Source organism: Pichia kudriavzevii, chromosome 3 (assembly GCF_003054445.1).
Source record: "Pichia kudriavzevii chromosome 3, complete sequence".
NCBI lineage: Eukaryota > Fungi > Ascomycota > Pichiomycetes > Pichiales > Pichiaceae > Pichia > Pichia kudriavzevii.
In genome coordinates, this window is record NC_042508.1 from 269,780 (window position 1) to 286,850 (window position 17,071).

At 37.6% G+C, this 17,071-nt stretch overlaps 8 protein-coding genes across 8 annotated transcripts; 5 read left to right on the forward strand and 3 right to left on the reverse strand.

Moving 5' to 3' along the window:
* Positions 1 to 139: 139 nt before the first annotated feature.
* Positions 140 to 3,832, forward strand: C5L36_0C01260 (uncharacterized protein; the record flags this gene model as incomplete). The annotated part of the gene is made up of 1 exon (XM_029465795.1): positions 140 to 3,832. The coding sequence occupies one exon, from the start codon at positions 140 to 142 to the stop codon at positions 3,830 to 3,832; it is 3,693 nt and encodes a 1,230-aa protein (XP_029321655.1).
* Positions 3,833 to 3,955: 123 nt separating this feature from the next.
* Positions 3,956 to 4,720, reverse strand: C5L36_0C01270 (uncharacterized protein; the record flags this gene model as incomplete). The annotated part of the gene is made up of 1 exon (XM_029465796.1): positions 3,956 to 4,720. One exon carries the CDS (start codon positions 4,718 to 4,720, stop codon positions 3,956 to 3,958), a length of 765 nt encoding a protein of 254 aa, XP_029321656.1.
* Positions 4,721 to 5,777: 1,057 nt separating this feature from the next.
* C5L36_0C01280 (uncharacterized protein) lies at positions 5,778 to 6,458 on the forward strand (the record flags this gene model as incomplete). The annotated part of the gene is made up of 1 exon (XM_029465797.1): positions 5,778 to 6,458. The coding sequence occupies one exon, from the start codon at positions 5,778 to 5,780 to the stop codon at positions 6,456 to 6,458; it is 681 nt and encodes a 226-aa protein (XP_029321657.1).
* A 47-nt stretch (positions 6,459 to 6,505) lies between these two features.
* Positions 6,506 to 7,138, reverse strand: C5L36_0C01290 (uncharacterized protein; the record flags this gene model as incomplete). Its single annotated transcript, XM_029465798.1, has 1 exon — positions 6,506 to 7,138. One exon carries the CDS (start codon positions 7,136 to 7,138, stop codon positions 6,506 to 6,508), a length of 633 nt encoding a protein of 210 aa, XP_029321658.1.
* A 460-nt stretch (positions 7,139 to 7,598) lies between these two features.
* On the forward strand, positions 7,599 to 12,815 carry C5L36_0C01300 (uncharacterized protein; the record flags this gene model as incomplete). The annotated part of the gene is made up of 1 exon (XM_029465799.1): positions 7,599 to 12,815. The coding sequence occupies one exon, from the start codon at positions 7,599 to 7,601 to the stop codon at positions 12,813 to 12,815; it is 5,217 nt and encodes a 1,738-aa protein (XP_029321659.1).
* Positions 12,816 to 12,848: 33 nt separating this feature from the next.
* C5L36_0C01310 (uncharacterized protein) lies at positions 12,849 to 13,529 on the reverse strand (the record flags this gene model as incomplete). Its single annotated transcript, XM_029465800.1, has 1 exon — positions 12,849 to 13,529. One exon carries the CDS (start codon positions 13,527 to 13,529, stop codon positions 12,849 to 12,851), a length of 681 nt encoding a protein of 226 aa, XP_029321660.1.
* A 326-nt stretch (positions 13,530 to 13,855) lies between these two features.
* On the forward strand, positions 13,856 to 14,095 carry C5L36_0C01320 (uncharacterized protein; the record flags this gene model as incomplete). The annotated part of the gene is made up of 1 exon (XM_029465801.1): positions 13,856 to 14,095. The coding sequence occupies one exon, from the start codon at positions 13,856 to 13,858 to the stop codon at positions 14,093 to 14,095; it is 240 nt and encodes a 79-aa protein (XP_029321661.1).
* Positions 14,096 to 15,600: 1,505 nt separating this feature from the next.
* C5L36_0C01330 (uncharacterized protein) lies at positions 15,601 to 16,980 on the forward strand (the record flags this gene model as incomplete). The annotated part of the gene is made up of 1 exon (XM_029465802.1): positions 15,601 to 16,980. The coding sequence occupies one exon, from the start codon at positions 15,601 to 15,603 to the stop codon at positions 16,978 to 16,980; it is 1,380 nt and encodes a 459-aa protein (XP_029321662.1).
* Positions 16,981 to 17,071: the final 91 nt, after the last annotated feature.

The following is a 17,071-nucleotide window of genomic DNA, read 5'->3' on the forward strand; positions in this document are numbered from 1 at the left end:
TAGATTATGCGCTCACAACTAAGCAATATGCAAATACTAACACTTCAATTTAGGTACATCTCTGCAAGAGCCGCTCACTCCGCAGGAGAAGAAGCTATATGGCTCTATTTTCCAGAAACTGGATCCTAAATCAAGCGGCATGATATCCGGTGGAGTAGCTAAACCTTTGCTTGAAGCATCGGGTCTACCATTAGCTACATTAGGGGAGATTTGGAATATCGCAGATGCTGACAATACTGGTTTTTTAAATCAATATAGCTTTTGTGTTGCAATGAGATTAATAGGTCATGCTCAAAACGGGGAAGTAATTGACGATCATATTGCTAATAAAGTTGCACCATTAGCAAAGTTTGGTACTATTCAATCAAATGCAACCGGTGGCTCTGCTCAATTCCAAACACAACCACAAGCACAACGTATTCCATCTGCTAACTCAGTTACTTCTTACGCTTCAACTGCTTCGAATAGCAGCGCAGTTGTTCCTCTCCTTTCACCTATCCAGGCAGCTAATTTTGGAGCAATGTTTGATAAGACAGCCAGCAATGGTGTCTTACCGGGTGAACAGGCAAAAAATATCTTTTTGAAGGCAAGACTTCCCATTTCGGTTCTTGAGCAGATTTGGAATCTAGTCGATCAAAATGAAAATGGACAGTTGACTAGACCTCAATTTATTGTAGCAATGCATTTGATCCAGTGCTTTATGAACAAATCGTTAGGTGTCTTACCTGCAGTTTTGTCAGATCAATTATGGAAAGTTGCCGAGGGAACATCAGGAACCCCGAATTCCGGCGTCGGCGGCATTCCAGTATCAGGTCGTGTATCTTTAAGTCCAGTTCAAGCACAAACTTCTGGCAGTGCCACACCATCGGCAACAACTAACTTGAATACTTGGATTATGTCGAGTCAACAGAAGAAGCAGTACGGTGCAATCTTCGATACACTAGACACGAAGAAAGATTCTTTCATTTCAAGTTCTACAGTTGCTAATTTTCTAATGACATCCAAGTTGCCGAACCAAGTATTGGCTAATATCTGGGAATTGGCGAATTTGGATCAGTCTGATAATTTTAACAAACAGGAATTTTCAATTGCAATGTACCTAGTTCAAAAGAAGCTGGCAGGTTACGAACTTCCAGATGATACACCGGCAGAGTTAATCCAGAGTTCAGCATTGGAAGAACCAGCACCACTGGCTGGCCCAAATCAACCTGTTCCTCCACCACAATCTTTTGCGGCTGCAAGGGACCAAGCAGCTCCCCAGAGAACTGCTTCTCATATGGATGATTTGCTAGGTATTTTTAACACGGCTCAAGTTGTTGCACCAGCACCAGCACCAGCACCAGCACCAGCAACTTCGTCTCATTCACATGGTCCACCGCCACCACTGCCTGCTTCTAGACTGTCTACTCATTTGACTGGGTCTAATTGGGCACCTACTTCCGATTTTGGTAAGAATCTACAGAAGCAAACTCTTAATGAAGAAGAATCTTCTGACGATGACGATGGTCCCGAGAATTTGGATTTGCCAAGAGTCAGAGGTGCACCACCTGCAATTCCAGGCCGTTCCAACAAACCTCATTTTGACAGTCCTGGCCCTGGAACTGATGTTGGTGGTTTCAGCAACTCATCTAATTATGATGCCATCAAATCCGTGTCTCCGACCGCAAATAACATATTTACAAATTCAGCGTTGACACAAGCTGCATCTTCATCATTAGCTGCGGCATCTACAGTGGCGGCAGGGGCCCTAGGTTCTGCATTAGGTGGATTTTCAAATTCGACACCTATTCAAAAGTCCGCCGTTCCGTCATACGATAACTCAGGCCGTGCAATAACCGAACAGATTACACAAGCTAGTGTTGACATTGCAAATTACTCTAACCAAGTCAATTCGTTATCGAAACAAACTTCTGTTGTTAATGCAAAGAAGGAAAAGGCTCAGCAGGAATTGAATAAGATACTGAAGTCCAAGGAAGACTTGCTGAATAAACTTAATCAGTTGAAGGCTTTACATGAAAAGGAAACTGAACAAGTTGTTGAAGTTCAGAATTTATTGATTCAATCAAAAGAAGAAAATGATCAATTGGCCAATCAAGTTTCTGTAGCTGAAGCTCAATATCATGCGGAGCAAACTAAAAAAGAACAGCTACAAGAACAGTATAATGAAGCCCAAAAAGCTAACCAAGCATACAAGGAGAGACTAGGAACTCTGAACGCTGAATCTACAGATTTAAAGCAACAGTTAGTTGAGTTGGAAAATAGAGCAAAACAAACAAGCAACATGTTGGCCGTTTCAGAACAACAGGTAGTGGCGCAAGAGGTTCAAAATGAGGAATTGAGGCAAAGAGTTGCGGATGTTAATTCTCACATTTTCCAAGTAGAATCAAAGCATAAGTTACTTTTGGAAAAATTAGAATCTTTAGAGAATGAGAATGCTCAATTGCATGATAATCATGCTGAAAAGTCAATTGAATCAGCAAATAAAAATATTGAATACAGCAATGCATTCTCCGATGCGATCTCCAAAGGGGTAGTTGTTGATGATGAATTAACACAAGTGAACAACGATGAGGAAGTACCAACTGCTTCATTAGATGAATTTGATGATGGCTTCACTGGACTCAAACCAGCAAAGGTCGAGAAGAGTACAACTCCGACGGAAAATAACGTCGAGCCATCCGATACATCTTCTTCTGTTATGTCAATGTCAAAACAAACAAATACTACATCTCCAACTCAGATGGATTCGGATTTAGATGACGTGGATCATCAAATTGAGGGTCAAGCAGAAGATATTTCATTGCCTTATCCAATTGCTCATTCAGAAACATCCTCCACGCAAAACAATCCATCGCAGTCAGTCAGAGATGATGCTGAAGTTGAACCTGAAAATGATTCTACTTCAACTATTGAAGAAACAGGTCCCTTGAGTTCTCAGATTTTACCCGAAGGCTCCAACCAAGAACCTTCAGCAAATGAGGAATCTCCAGAATCGTTTGAAATGATTAACCATCCATACAAACATGCAGATTCCGGCGAAGATAATATAATTCCACATTCAGCTTCCCCTGTGACTGCACAGGATGAACGTTCTATTCATACCGAGACAGAGACTATCGAAGAGCCACAACAAGCTAAGTCCACCCATCAAGAGAAAGACGAGTTCCCACCAATTCAAGAACTTCAACCTCTAGACGGTTCCAGCAGCAGCAGCAGCAGTAGTAGTGATAGTGCCGAGAACTTTCAGGATGCTTCGTTTTCGAATGACTCCATACAAAATTCTGGCGCAATCGAACCTCCAGTTGCCAATGTTGAAAAATCTGATGGAACGACGGGACCAACAAAGAACCCCTTCAGTAACCAAAGTTTGAGCGCATCAAAGCCATCCCAGGATAGCGGGGTATCGATTTTTGACGACCTAGGATTAGAAACCGCAGCAGTGGAAGACAATACTGACGCATTTGACAACGTCCAAAGCGGTATTGATGGTGCTGGATTTTCATTTGCCAACAACGAGCTGACTGAAGCTACAGAATCTCAGGGAGGTGATGATTGGGAGCAAGTTTTTGCGGGTTTTGGCAATGATCCAAATTTGCAACCAGCAACCGTTGAACATTCTGGCTCCAACGAATTTACCCAATCCGAGATGTCTGGGTTTAGTGGTGTACCTTCTGGCGTTTCATATACCGAAGAGAAATTTACTGAGTCTCAATTATTAGCAATAGAAGAATTGTCAGATATGGGATTCGACAAGGAAGATGCAGTTCGTGCCTTGAAGCTGAAGAACTGGGTCATTGATGATGCATCCAACTATTTGTTAGACAAAGCATAATGGTGCTAAAAACACATCGATTTCCTATAATCTTTTAAATGTTTTTATTCGTTTGATTTATGTTACTATTTATATATACGTATATGTGCTTCTTTTTGCAGTCATAGTTTTATCCTTACTTTTTCACAAACCTTTTATTTTGCCGCTCCTTATGCTGGACACGTAAAGGTTGTTTAAGTGCCACTTCTCACGGATATGTCCATATTCTGATAATAGTTCTTGGAGTTGTGAATCCGTTAACTTTTCATCTTTATCGATTTTTTTTAAAATATTTTGACACTCACGTTCATTGTCATGTATTCTTTTTTGATAGATCTCTAAGATACCTGATTTCGAGAGTTCTTGCAATGACTCGTACATTTCAATTTGAGCTTGATCAAATTCCTTTAGTTTATCATGATACTCACAGATCTTACTTTCATTTTCCCGCAGAACGGCCAATATCCCCGTCTCAGGTTCAATATATTTTTCTAGGATTTTAGCAGCAGCTTCCTTCTGTTGCACTCCAATTTGATTGATATGTTCTTCTATTTCTTGGAACTCTGGACGGTATATCTCACGAATATATCCATCAAGTAACCTCTGATTGTTCAGAAATTCTTTAATTTTCGGGTTGGGTAGCCATTCAATATAGTCTGGCATTGGAACACTAGGCAGTGCACCGCCATACTTGTTCTTGAAAAAGTCTGTTGCATATTCCGGATGTAGTGTAGGGAATGGGAGATCTGGGGGGATATTGGTGATTATCTCACAGTGGTCCGCAGAAATCCCCTGCTTTTCAGCGGGGAGTGGAGACAGAGTTTCTGGTTTTGGTGGAAGTTGGGGAAGCATTATATGTTGTTTAATGGTTTTACTGTCAGAGTAACTCAATTGGTCCATCTTTACCATTTCACTAAACTTTTGTACACTAGCGATAGCGAACTGATTAAGATTTGCTGATTAGGATCCTTTTTCTCAAACACTTGTATGTTGTTGTAAACATTCAACACATATTCACATATTGTTCCGGTTCTATGAATATGTGATCTTCAGTAAGCAGATTTTAGATGCAATCTGATATGAGGTTTTCAATTAGTTAGCTATTGTTATTTTGCCTAGGTTGGTAGACAGCAAAAGACGGAGAAACCACTATAAGATCAAGTCAGGTGTTTCACAGAAACAATAAGGATTGATCCATATAGAAAGATCTAGACATTGTTCGTTATCTCACATAAATGGAGTGATTGTAGCAGCGGTTGGATGTGGCAAGTTATACACTAACCTTGAATAGAATGTTTCCAGCAACTAACTTTACTTCTCTTAATGCACGACTAATTCTTGCTCGTTTCCAACTGGTTATTGACTTTTAGTTGTCGCTATGAGGAAACAAACTACTTATAAATCTGGGTTTGACAAAACGGAGGTTCCTTTGTAGCATGATTTTTTACAATGATAATGGTTGTTACTACAATTGGTTAGAAGCTAATTGAATTCTTAATTTAGTTTCTCCCTTTTTTTTTGCACAACAGTGCAAGACATTATACGAAGTCTTAGGTATTTTCAGAGGGACACACTGTAACGCCAGGGAAAGCCTAAAAGATATAATACTTAGGTCATGTTACCACAAAGACTGTGCCAAGTACATCCTAGGATAGACGAGATTTGATGACTAACCAATTTAGAATCTTTAAAGCTTGGGCGGGTTGATATTATATAAGCAACGAGTCGTATTAGTAATCCCTTAACATGATATGAGAAGCTACAGTGACGCACACAGTGGTGGTTTCAGATCGTCGTTGTAGTTGATCGTCTTTGAATTGAAAGAACTGGTTTTAACATACTTTTCGAATAGACGGATAAAATTCCATTATGACATAACTCGCAGTTTTTGACCTTTTAACCTCTTAAGTTATTTATCTAGTTACAACTGTAATTTTGCACCAAGACAAGAAAGGCTTCAATCAAAATGAGTCTCAATGTGTTGAGAGTCAATGCACCAGCAAACGCTACTGCTTCTATTATAATTCTTCATGGGCTAGGCGATTCAGCTCACGGGTGGTCATTCTTGAGTGAACTTTTGCATCACAACCCTTCGTTTCAGCATGTCAACTTGATTTTCCCCAATGCACCGATTAAGCCCTTGACCTGTGCAAATGGACAGAGAATTTCTCAATGGTTTGATATCTATGAGATGGGCAACCCAAATGCCAAGATGGATGAGGATGGTTATTGGACCAATGTTAGTAAGGTCAATAATTTAATTGAAAATGAAGTCAACAATGGTATCGATGCCAGCAAAATCATAGTTGGAGGCTTTTCACAAGGTGCATCCTTGAGTTTGGGCGTTGCTGCATCTTATGAGAAAAAGCTTGCCGGTATCTTATCCTTGTCAGGTTTTTTTGCAATGAAACATGGAATCAAAACCAGATTGACTGATGCTAACAAATCTACACCAATTTATCATGGCCATGGCGACTGCGATCCTGTTATAGGAATTGAATATGCTAGGATGACTGCTAAATATTTCAAAGAAGAGCTAGGTTTTACTGATTACACACTCAAGGAGTTCCCTAATATGGCCCACTCTACATGCAATGAAGAAATGCAAGATATAATAGAATTCTTCAAGAAGAATTTGGATTTATAAGAGCTAAACTTGCAAATTATTACCTGTTGGAAAAAGTTCCAGTTGTTTCATTTACCTTCTTCTTTTACAAGTACATTTGCAAGCATTTGTTTGTATAGCTTATCTTCGATATCTACTGCCCAGCAGGCCGCTCCGATTGTATTTGTGAACACAAATAGATATCCAATGATTGGAGTCATTTCTAAAAATAATGTGAGCACCCCAAACATAAAATATGTAGTTCTCATATTGAGCCATATATAGTAAACTTGGGCATTGGTTAGTCCTTTTAGATAAAAATATCTTTGATGCTTTTTAAAACCCGATTTTGGGCCTCGGAGAAAAACTACTAGTACCGGGCCAACAAAAGGTATCATATTGATAGAGAAGCAAACCATTAGATTTGATAGCCATAGTATAGGAGAGCACATTCTTTGTAAGTTTCGGAAGGTTTTCCCAAAAAATGTTTCGCCGTAATAACCTGGTAGATAATTGTTTAAAACTCCTCTCGGAAATTTATTATATTTTAAAGCCATATTAGTGTTGATGACATGATCAAATAACCTTTTCAAATGTTGAGGCATGATGAATGATTTGTAGATAAAATTTATTATGAAATGACAAGTCTGAAAAACCGTGGGTAATGTCGTCATAAAGACTCCACCTGTCAATAAACTAGTTAGAAAATACATTGGAATCATTACTGAATATACTACAAGTGAAACAAGTATCAATGGTTGAATGTGCTTAAAAAAAAAAAACCAACATTCAGAGTTTGCTAGGAAATACCAAACTCCCTATGAAACAAGAAAGGGCAGTGTTAGTACGATTACACGTCAAAACTTTTGAATATCAAGGGAGTATCTATTTACCAAAAAAGGATATCTCATCACTTCATATGGCCTCATTGATGATTGACTAAAGGGTTTATGGTCTCTTGGTGGGGGTAAACAAGGAATGGTGTTACTTGCAGTAATCTGGCCTTGCTCTTCTTGTGGATCATGTTTCTGCACTTTCGAGACCATATTTTTGTAATAAAATATCAGTTTGTTTTCGGCTCTGTCCTCTCAGGCTACGCTATCAATAGTTCTAGCAACACACACACACACACACACACGCATACAGAAACATTCTTACATTTTTGGTTAAGAGAAGTCCATAATGCATCGTATGATGGGGCCAATTCCTCTATTTCAGGGTTCTAGATTGGCTAATAATCGCTTTACAGCATTCGGCCAAAGCGCCACGTTAACGGCCAAGGAGAAAAAGTACATGTCCAATGTGGAGAAAGCACTGCAAAGCTTTGAATCTGTGGAAGAATGGGCAGATTATATTGCATTTTTAGCCAAATTACAGAAGTCATTACATACGAATCCTGATAAGGAAAATACAAATTGGATTCCTTATGATTTCCAAGTCTCAATTATGTTGTCCAAATGTTTAGCACCGTCTTTACCCAGCGGTGTGCATAAAAAAACTATTGAATTGTACTCAAACATATTCGATATATTGAAGGAAACAAATCTGAGTCAATCCATCACTCTATGGCTACCTGGGATTTTTCCTTTGATGTCGTATGCAAGCATAAGTATAAAACAGGACTTACTTAATTTGTTCAGCAATTATATTTGTAACGTTGAGCCTATTTACTTAAGGTCTTGCTTCAAATCTATTCTTTTGAGTTTATTACCAGCATTAGATGACACTACTTCAGAGTTTTTCAACCCTACAATTGACTTGATTGAGAAATTGAAAATACAGCTAGACGATGTAAATCATTTTTGGCAATGTATTCTTCTTTCAATCATAACATCTCCTGATAAAAGAACAGGTTCCATGGAATATTTGACAAGAAAGTTCCCATTGTTTAAAGTTTTAGGAGGCACAGAAAATCTAAACAAAGATATTGTTCTTGGAGAATTGTCGCTTGATGCCAAGGCATGCTTGACTCCTAACTCAAGCTTACTTGTCAGGGCTTTTTGCAGAGCCATAAGTGATGATAATCTGTTTGTGCAAAGAGGGTTCTTTGACATTTTATTGAGTAGACTACCATTAAATTCTGCAGTTTTTCAATATCTTATAAATGACGATGACAAGGAACTGTTATTGTTACATGTAACTAGTACTGTGATGAAGAAAGATATGTCTCTAAACAGGCGTTTATGGAACTGGCTGTTGGGACCAGAACCGTCTGTGGAAGAAAACCAGTCAGATAGTACTCCCAGAACGTTGTCGAGATCGGAATATTTCAAAAAATACGGCTACCAGCCCATTTTGAAGACACTAAAGCAACTACTCCTTAATGATACCGACAAACCAAAATCTTCAGGTGAGATAACGCAGGATTTTATTACCGTCTGTAGTATCTCAATTTCAATTATGGATAGGTGGGAAATCGGCCAGATGCTCTTACCTCAATTGTTTGTTTCCATTTTGGAGAGATCAAAACATATCTTTGAGCATCAACCATCCGACTTTGAAAAAATCATCAAAGTTTCCAATGAACTGTTTGACGGTGTCGAAACAAATATTATCTGGGCAAACATTTTTGAGCTGATTAGAAACAACCAACTAGATCTCGTATTGTTCATTCTGAGGTACTACAACGTCGAAGACGAAGAGATGTTGATCACACATATTCCGATGGTATTACTAGGTTCCTTTGCTATGTTCAAACTTGATATTAAATGGATTTGCTTAGTGGAAACCTTGATCAAAATGATCCCGGAACGTGCATTATTACCGTTTGAATTGACTCAAGAAGAAATAGACTTAAACGATGAATATAAAAAGAGCATCGTCGACAACTTAAATGAATATTATTCGCTTGATGACACAAAAACTCAGAGTTCCCCTAAAAGACCATATGAAAATCTGCAGCTATCTTCATTGTATTTTACATTCATAACCGACATTATCATCAGATGCCTAGATGATAAACAATCGACAGTATTTTTGAGATCATGTAAAATTTTTGAGAGTTTTATGCAGATAGTGCCTTCGTCTAAGGAAATTTCGAACTTGTCGATGGTCAAAGATCTGGTTATGAAAATGGGGCGAGAAATGGAAAATGATGTTGAATTATCATTTGGAGCTTCTACTCTATTTAAGTACATTGCCAAAGACATGAATAAATTAGAAATGATGCAATTACTGAAAATTATTGTACAATCTTTATGGAGCATACTTGGAGATACTGAGGGACTTTATCAAGTTGAGGCTGTTGAGAGACTATGGAATTTGGAAATGATTGTAGGATCGTCTTATTTAGAAGGTGCAATTTGTGAGTTGTTGCTTGAATCAGAATTTGAGAAAAGAGTACACGATTTTAACGTAATATGGACACACTTGAATAATGACCGTCATGAATCTTTCTCTATTTTGAAAAAACCCCTATATCTAATTCTAGAAGAGCTGGAGAATGACGTTTATATATCCAACATTGCTAAATGGATCAAATCAACAAACAATTCAGGAACATTAAATAAAATTTTTAGAATTATATGCATGGAATTATTCAGCAATGAAATTCTACATGAAACAGCAGAGTTAATTGATTTTGATAAAATCTCGTATGATCTTCAAATAATTCATAATTTGTTGAAGCTAGATAACGACATTCTAAACAATTTTAAATTTGAGTTGTGCGTTATAGACAACAATAAACAGTTGGAGTTTATTAGGTCGAATAAGTGGGATTTTTCCACCTATAAATCATTTATGATAATTGTTCTTAATAAATTTTTGGATACTAAAATTACAAGTGGGGATGCAAGTGAGCTAAAATATCTCAAAATGTCTTTGAAATTGCTCAATCTTCTGATCGATGGAACAGAACCGAACTTTAATTCCATCTTTATTTCTTTGATTGAAAATTGCCAAAAGAATTGTCTTTCAGAATCCAACTTGCAGAAAAGTGCAATCAATTCATACTATCTCGAAACGATAGTAAAAATGGTAAAGCTCTCAAGTAAAAACAAAACACAAGGCGATTCTATCTTCGAGAATGAGAAAGATAATGAAGCATCCATAAATTTACTACAGTTTATTGTTACAGGCATTAAAAGTAGCAAAAATAACTTAGACTTTAGCAACTGGGTCGACTTAATTCTATCCGTTGCGGAGTATTATCCAGACTTGATATTCCAAATAGTTGGTGGGTTAGTTGAGTGTATTTGCGGCAGAATTGATGATGATTTTATTCCTCAAATAGGCCAATCATCTGATGCATACAATGAATCATTATGCGAGCTTATCATTGGTTTAGAAAAAATATTGATGAAATGCCATAAGTATTTAGGATATATATTATCGGATACTTTTGGATTCAATAATGTGAGTTTATCACATAATAATACAGTCAAAGACTCCGGATTTTTTGGTTCTGTTATACAAGGTGTGTTTCAAGTGGAAGGTACAGAAGAGAAAAACGAAGGAACTAAGATGAAAAGATATTTATTAGAAACGTTTAGAAGAAGCGTTTCAACTATTTATAAAGCTTGGATTGTTTTGCAGAATGAAAAAAACACCTTGAGAGAAGTGACAAATCCAAGCGATGGGAAAACAAAAAGATACTGGTTCTCTAAGGTCAAGTTTAGGTGCCGGAAGATTCTTGAGCAAGAGTATTTGATGGAACCTTTGGAGACGATAGAATCATTAATAGAAAACTGGAAAGACTCAGAATGGGGTCAAGATGATGGATTCAAGTTGTTTCAAGTACTAGACGATTGTCAACAAAAAATCATTTTAATGTACATCATACAGGGAATTATTTCAAGAGTTAATTATTCTTCTTTAGAGGAGGATAAGAGGTCCAATCTAATATGTAATCTTTCGGAGATTGAACTTAGTAACTTTTTGGTTAGTTATATCACGAACTTGAGGGATGACGAAAACATTGAAAAGTCATGGAATGAGCTCCAGGGTTTTTTCAAAGATGTACTATCTAATGTTTCATACTATAAATACATTTATCCGCAGCTACTTGAGTTTGTTTCCATAGTTTCCTTGAAGTATTTGAACACTACAGTGGGATCCCAAAAGAAAGCTTCAAGAGAAATTGGTGATTTATTTATCAGATTTCTTGGTAATGTTTTGAGCATAAAACTAGTCCCTAATAGCACACACTCTTTTTCAAGGGCTATATTACATGGCAGTTTGGAAGTGAACGACAAAGAGGAAAAGGACAAAGTAGAGACTGATGGGAACTTAAAAGAAAAAATAGTGTTCCGACAGGAAGTTTGTTCAAGCTTACGGAATGTTATCCCAAGTATGAAAATATTGATCAACGACGATGATAAACTAGTTTCTGCATTTACAAATATCATCACGTGTGTCAGTACATTTATGAATAAATCTGGTGGTATCAATTTTAAAGTACCTGAATATTTTATTGACTTGCTTTTGCAATTAGGTGCGGACGAAACATGCAAGGATTTGAAGGCTTGGAAAAATCTGTGCTATGAAATTTTAAATGATGGAAAGTTGTTCATAAATGAGGAAGTTTTGGAGAGGGAGAAGTGGGATTCTGTTTTACAAACATGGATAAGAAATGACGATAGTAGATTGAGAGATTTGATAGTGCACAAACAAACGATTAACATGAATAAGGGTAATTCTGGAATTTTGTTCAATTGGAATGATGAAGTTGCTGTTTTGAATGGTAATATTGAATATATCAAAAAGATTACCTATTTGCTTTTGATAAACGAAAAGGATACCTTCCTTAACCTTATCAATGATTTATTGATCAGAATAGATGGATACCTGAGAACGTTCCAGAACTTGAGTAAACACTGTGAAGCTGAAATTTGGATCTTCATATTAATCAGATGTATTGTCGTTAAGTTCAGCGAGAACCATTTGATTGAGAGCTGGACAATGATCAATTCGTCCATTTTCCAGATATTATCAGAAGGATACCAAAAAATAGTTCAAGTCAAAGATTGTGGAAATGTTCTTGTCGAGCTTGAAGTAGAAGAAGAAGACGAGAATGTTGGTGTTTTCAACCAAGTATTTTTGGAAGCGTGTAAACTGCTAGATATTTTGGTGGTTATCAATTATGAAGAGTTCCAGTTGAGTGAATGGGTGTTTATATGTGATAATATGGATGGAATCTACAATAATCCTGGCCAACAAGTTGGCATTCTGGAGAAATTGAGTAAAAACAGTGTCTTGATAAGTGGTAGCGGTGAATTAACTATAGATAACAAAGGGGTACCAATGCTGAAAAACATTGTCAAAATTAAAAGTTTGATTGACATGAAAAGGTTTTTTGGCATGTTGAAGATCGAGAAGTTTGAAAATGATTACGAAATGAGAGACATAAAATACGACGCTATCACACAAGATATTTTACATGATTTATTATCAATCTGAACATATTTAGAAAAACAACTTTGTAATTCTTAGTTATTCTTTTGTTTTTGTAAATCTATAAATTGCAAGTTCTTCCCACCCACATTTTCTTTGAATAGTTAATTCCACACTGAAATTTAAGTTTTCTTCTTTGAACTTTTCAATAACTTTGGGATGGTTATTTCTTGCGCAAAAGAGAATGTATGCATGTCCACTTACCGCAAGAATCCGATTTAGAGAGCTCAAAACTTTTCTAGTGATCAACATCCCATCATCACCACCAATAAGAGCCAAATCTAACCATACACTATCATCATCTATACTTGGTAACGGCGGGACATGTTCGCTGGGGACATACGGTGGATTGAAGAAGAGTACATCTATGGAACCAGGAATGATTGCATCTGTTAAGTTACTTCTTAGAACGTCGAATACAGGATATGACGTGTTGTCTTTGTATGTTTTTGTTGTGTTTTCCAATGCAATCAAATTGATATCTGTGGCTATATGAAACGCATTCGGTATGATTCGGTGTTGGGAGATAAATGTTGTGATAAGCCCTGAACCTGAGCCTATTTCCACCACTAGAGGACAGTCATTATTAAAGTTTCGCTTATCTTTATAGAAGCTCGAATTATGAAGTGATTCAAAAAGATCAAGGAATAAGAACGTATCCTCTGCCGGTTCATAGACATGGTCAATATCCAAGTTCTTTGTCAGCGGTGTAGCAAGCATCGTTGTGTTAAGTGATAAAATGTCGTATGATATGGTATTATGGTATCTTCTGTTTTGGTCCAATATAATCTGGTTTGAAATAATCTGGTTTACTCCTTAAATATCATACCTTCTTCTCTCTTTATTTATATAGAGAGATGTAAAATTGCTTGTACCTGGTGCTTTTGGACATTGTTGAAAAAAAAAGTTTTGAAGAAAATTCCAAAAATCATGTTGCACATAGAAAACGAGAAAGATGTCAAAATTCTGGTCCGTCTTGTCTATGCCGATGCTTTTTCTTCTTTGATAGGGTTTTTCAACAACACTGTATCTATTCAAGGGAAAGCATGGTTGAGATCACAATCAGAAGTTTGACAGGGCGCAGCATTCCAGTAGAAATCGATTTGCAACAGCGTGTGAGCGATTTGAAGGAGGTTGTCGAAGTGAAGGAAGGTATCCCACCAGCACAACAACGGTTCTTGTTCACCGGGAGACAGTTAGATGATGACAAGACACTTGCTGAATGTGGAGTAGCCAATGGCAGCGATTTACATTTGGTGTTGTCCCTTAGGGGAGGTATGCTTTGAAGGCAAAATGTATACGAGTGTGTGTACCTGATTTGTACCTGTACCTGAATTATACGAAAAAGAACAAAACAAGGTCTAATATCAAAAGCTAAAAATCCCCCAAAATAAAAATGGAGGAAAACATCGACACAGAGATAGGAATTCGGATACAATCAAGTGGGGAATATGTTTGCAGATAGCGATGAAGTTGTGCCGTTTGTTTTCAATACTGGTTCAGATTATAAGTGGCAACAACGGTATGGGTATTCACCATGAATTATAATGGACCGAATGCACATACCGATTTTGAGAACATATGTGATTGGGTTTGGTGAGTTAAGGTGTTGGTCTTCTGTATTTTGTATAATAACAAAATAGTAACAAGAAAAACTCATTTCAGAGTCTATTTTATTCACACCCTTCAATTGGTAGCACCGGCTAGGGTTAAGACTCTAGAAGGCGTAGATTTTGAGAGTGATGCGATGGATACAAATCCTAACACATTATAAGTTAATCCAAATATGGGGGTTGAAGGTAATCGAAAAATTTCTTTATGCCCTATTCAATTGTTTTTATTTAAACCTGATACGGCTTTTCAACTACATGAAAGTATGGGGAAGAATGCCACACGTTTATTCAAGGTAGAAAGTGCATTGTTAAACCTTGACAGACCAGCTTTTTCCTGGATCATCAATAGATAGGGTAACTCAGAGCTTACTTCACGGCCCCAATTTGTTGATGAATTTACACTACCATTTTGCCCAATAGACAAAGTTGAACTAAGACAAGTAGCTGCCACGTATAATGGCTCCCACTAAGGCAAGAATTTTGTGGAACCATTTATCCAAAAATTTGAAGGTTACCGAACTTTCCTTTTTTCAGATCAGGAAAACAAGTGAGCCACAGAAGAAAGCGTCTTCTAGAAAACTCGTTCGCATATCAGAGAAGGAGTTTCCCAATACAGACCAAATTTGATTACGGAAGCAAAATTCTTAGCATGATATTTTGGAAAGAATTTATCAAACAGCAAAAGAAGGTTCACAACCTTACATTACGACAAGTGGAGAACCAAGCCACTGAAGATAGATTCCATTATGCGTAGATCCTATAGTAACAATCCCTTTTTGTTCTTCCTCGTATGTGTAACAATTACGTAGATACGAAGATGCTCTTGGTTTCTATTGTTTTCACCGTCACTATATTCACCAAAAACTAAAGTATCAACGGTTCCTCGGTGAAACAGTTTTCCGTAGAATGTTACAAGAACAGCAACATGGGATTCTTAATGCAAGAATGGGTGCATTGTATAGGAAAGACAGATATGTTTACGAGAAGCGTCAACGAAAAAAAGTCGGACAAGAAGAAGTTGGGTGAAGTGCTCTTAATTCATGCAACAAAAAAAACTTCTCGCCACATCAAAAGGGAAATGGCCATTTTCTTTTTCTGGCGATTTTCATGTTTCTCTTGTGTAGCATTGGGTAAACAAGAATCTAGTTCTTTTTTTGAGAGAGACAGTGGGGGCATCGATGTTTGGATCAAGTAATACCACTAGTGGAGCTGGAAGTGCAGGTACGGGAACAGGGTTTTCCTTTGGAGGAGGCGCAACTGTATCAACCAGCCAGCCGACCAAACCAGCTTTTTCATTTGGGAATGCAAACACAAACACAAACACAAGTACGGGAGCCAACACATCAAATGGTGGCACAAGTGGTGGATTTTCATTTGGTAAGCCTGCAGCGACTACAAATGCAGCAACACCAGGTTCAAGCACGACACCGGGGTTTTCATTTGGCAATTCAACAACGAAACCGTCCGCTTCTGCTGGAAATGGTGGTTTTTCGTTTGGCAATTCGACGTCAAATACTACTGCCTCTAATACCAAGACTGGGCTGGGAACTAACACCACAATGCCATCATCTTTAGGGAGTGGGAATGCTGGGTTTTCATTTGGCAATCAAAACTCTGCCCAGGGCACGAATGTACAACCACAAGGCGCATCGAAGACAACTTCAATGTTTAGCTCTCAACCATCATTTGGATGGTCCAAACCGGGTACATTGACGACAAACACAGCGACTACAACAACACTACCGACAACGACTGCAATGACCACGGGACCAAACACATCTCTAGGATTACAGTCTGCGCAACAGGGTACTATGAATAACACACGTAGCGACTACACCCCTACGATCAACGATAAGCTCCTGAAAATTAAGAATTCATGGGATCCTAGTAACCCACAATGTAAGATGGTCACACATGTTTACAATCGAGTAGATCCAAATTTTAGTTACTTTAACCGACCAGAAAATGAGACACCCGAAGAATGGGAAAATGCAATGGCCAACAGGCCAAAAGAGTATAATACATTACCTGTAAAATGTGCAGGATTCAACCAACTATTTGAACGGAACCAAATTCAAGATGTCCATGTCAAGGAGACGAGACTGTTGTTGAACGACATTGATAATAGAATAACCAAAATGAATGAGAAGCACGATTTGCATAGTAACACATTGTTGTTGAAATGTAAAATGAAACAGAAGAACTTGAATATCAAGTTGCTGAAAATAGCCATCAATCTCTCCATCTTGAAATACAAAGGGTATCCGTTGACCAACGACGAAGAAATACTGATTTCCAAGTTCAACGAATTGTTGAAGAAACTGGACGACCCAGTTGGTTTGAATCGTGTCAATGAATTATGGGCAAGATTGGCGAGCTTGAAGGAGAAGTATCCTGTACCAATTGGAGGTGACTGTGAACCAGATAGTGTAGAGGAAGGTTCGGATTCACAGGTCATTCAGAACATGGTGAAAGTATTGGCGAAACAACAGCAGGGGATCCAATTTTTGTACGAACTGATGGAGGAGGATGAGAACAAGTTAAACAAACTTTTATAGGACAAATTAGATTTCTTTAGCAACCATATACACACTCTCTTACTATATATGTATATGTATAACTATAATAGCACAATAATGCACTCCATTA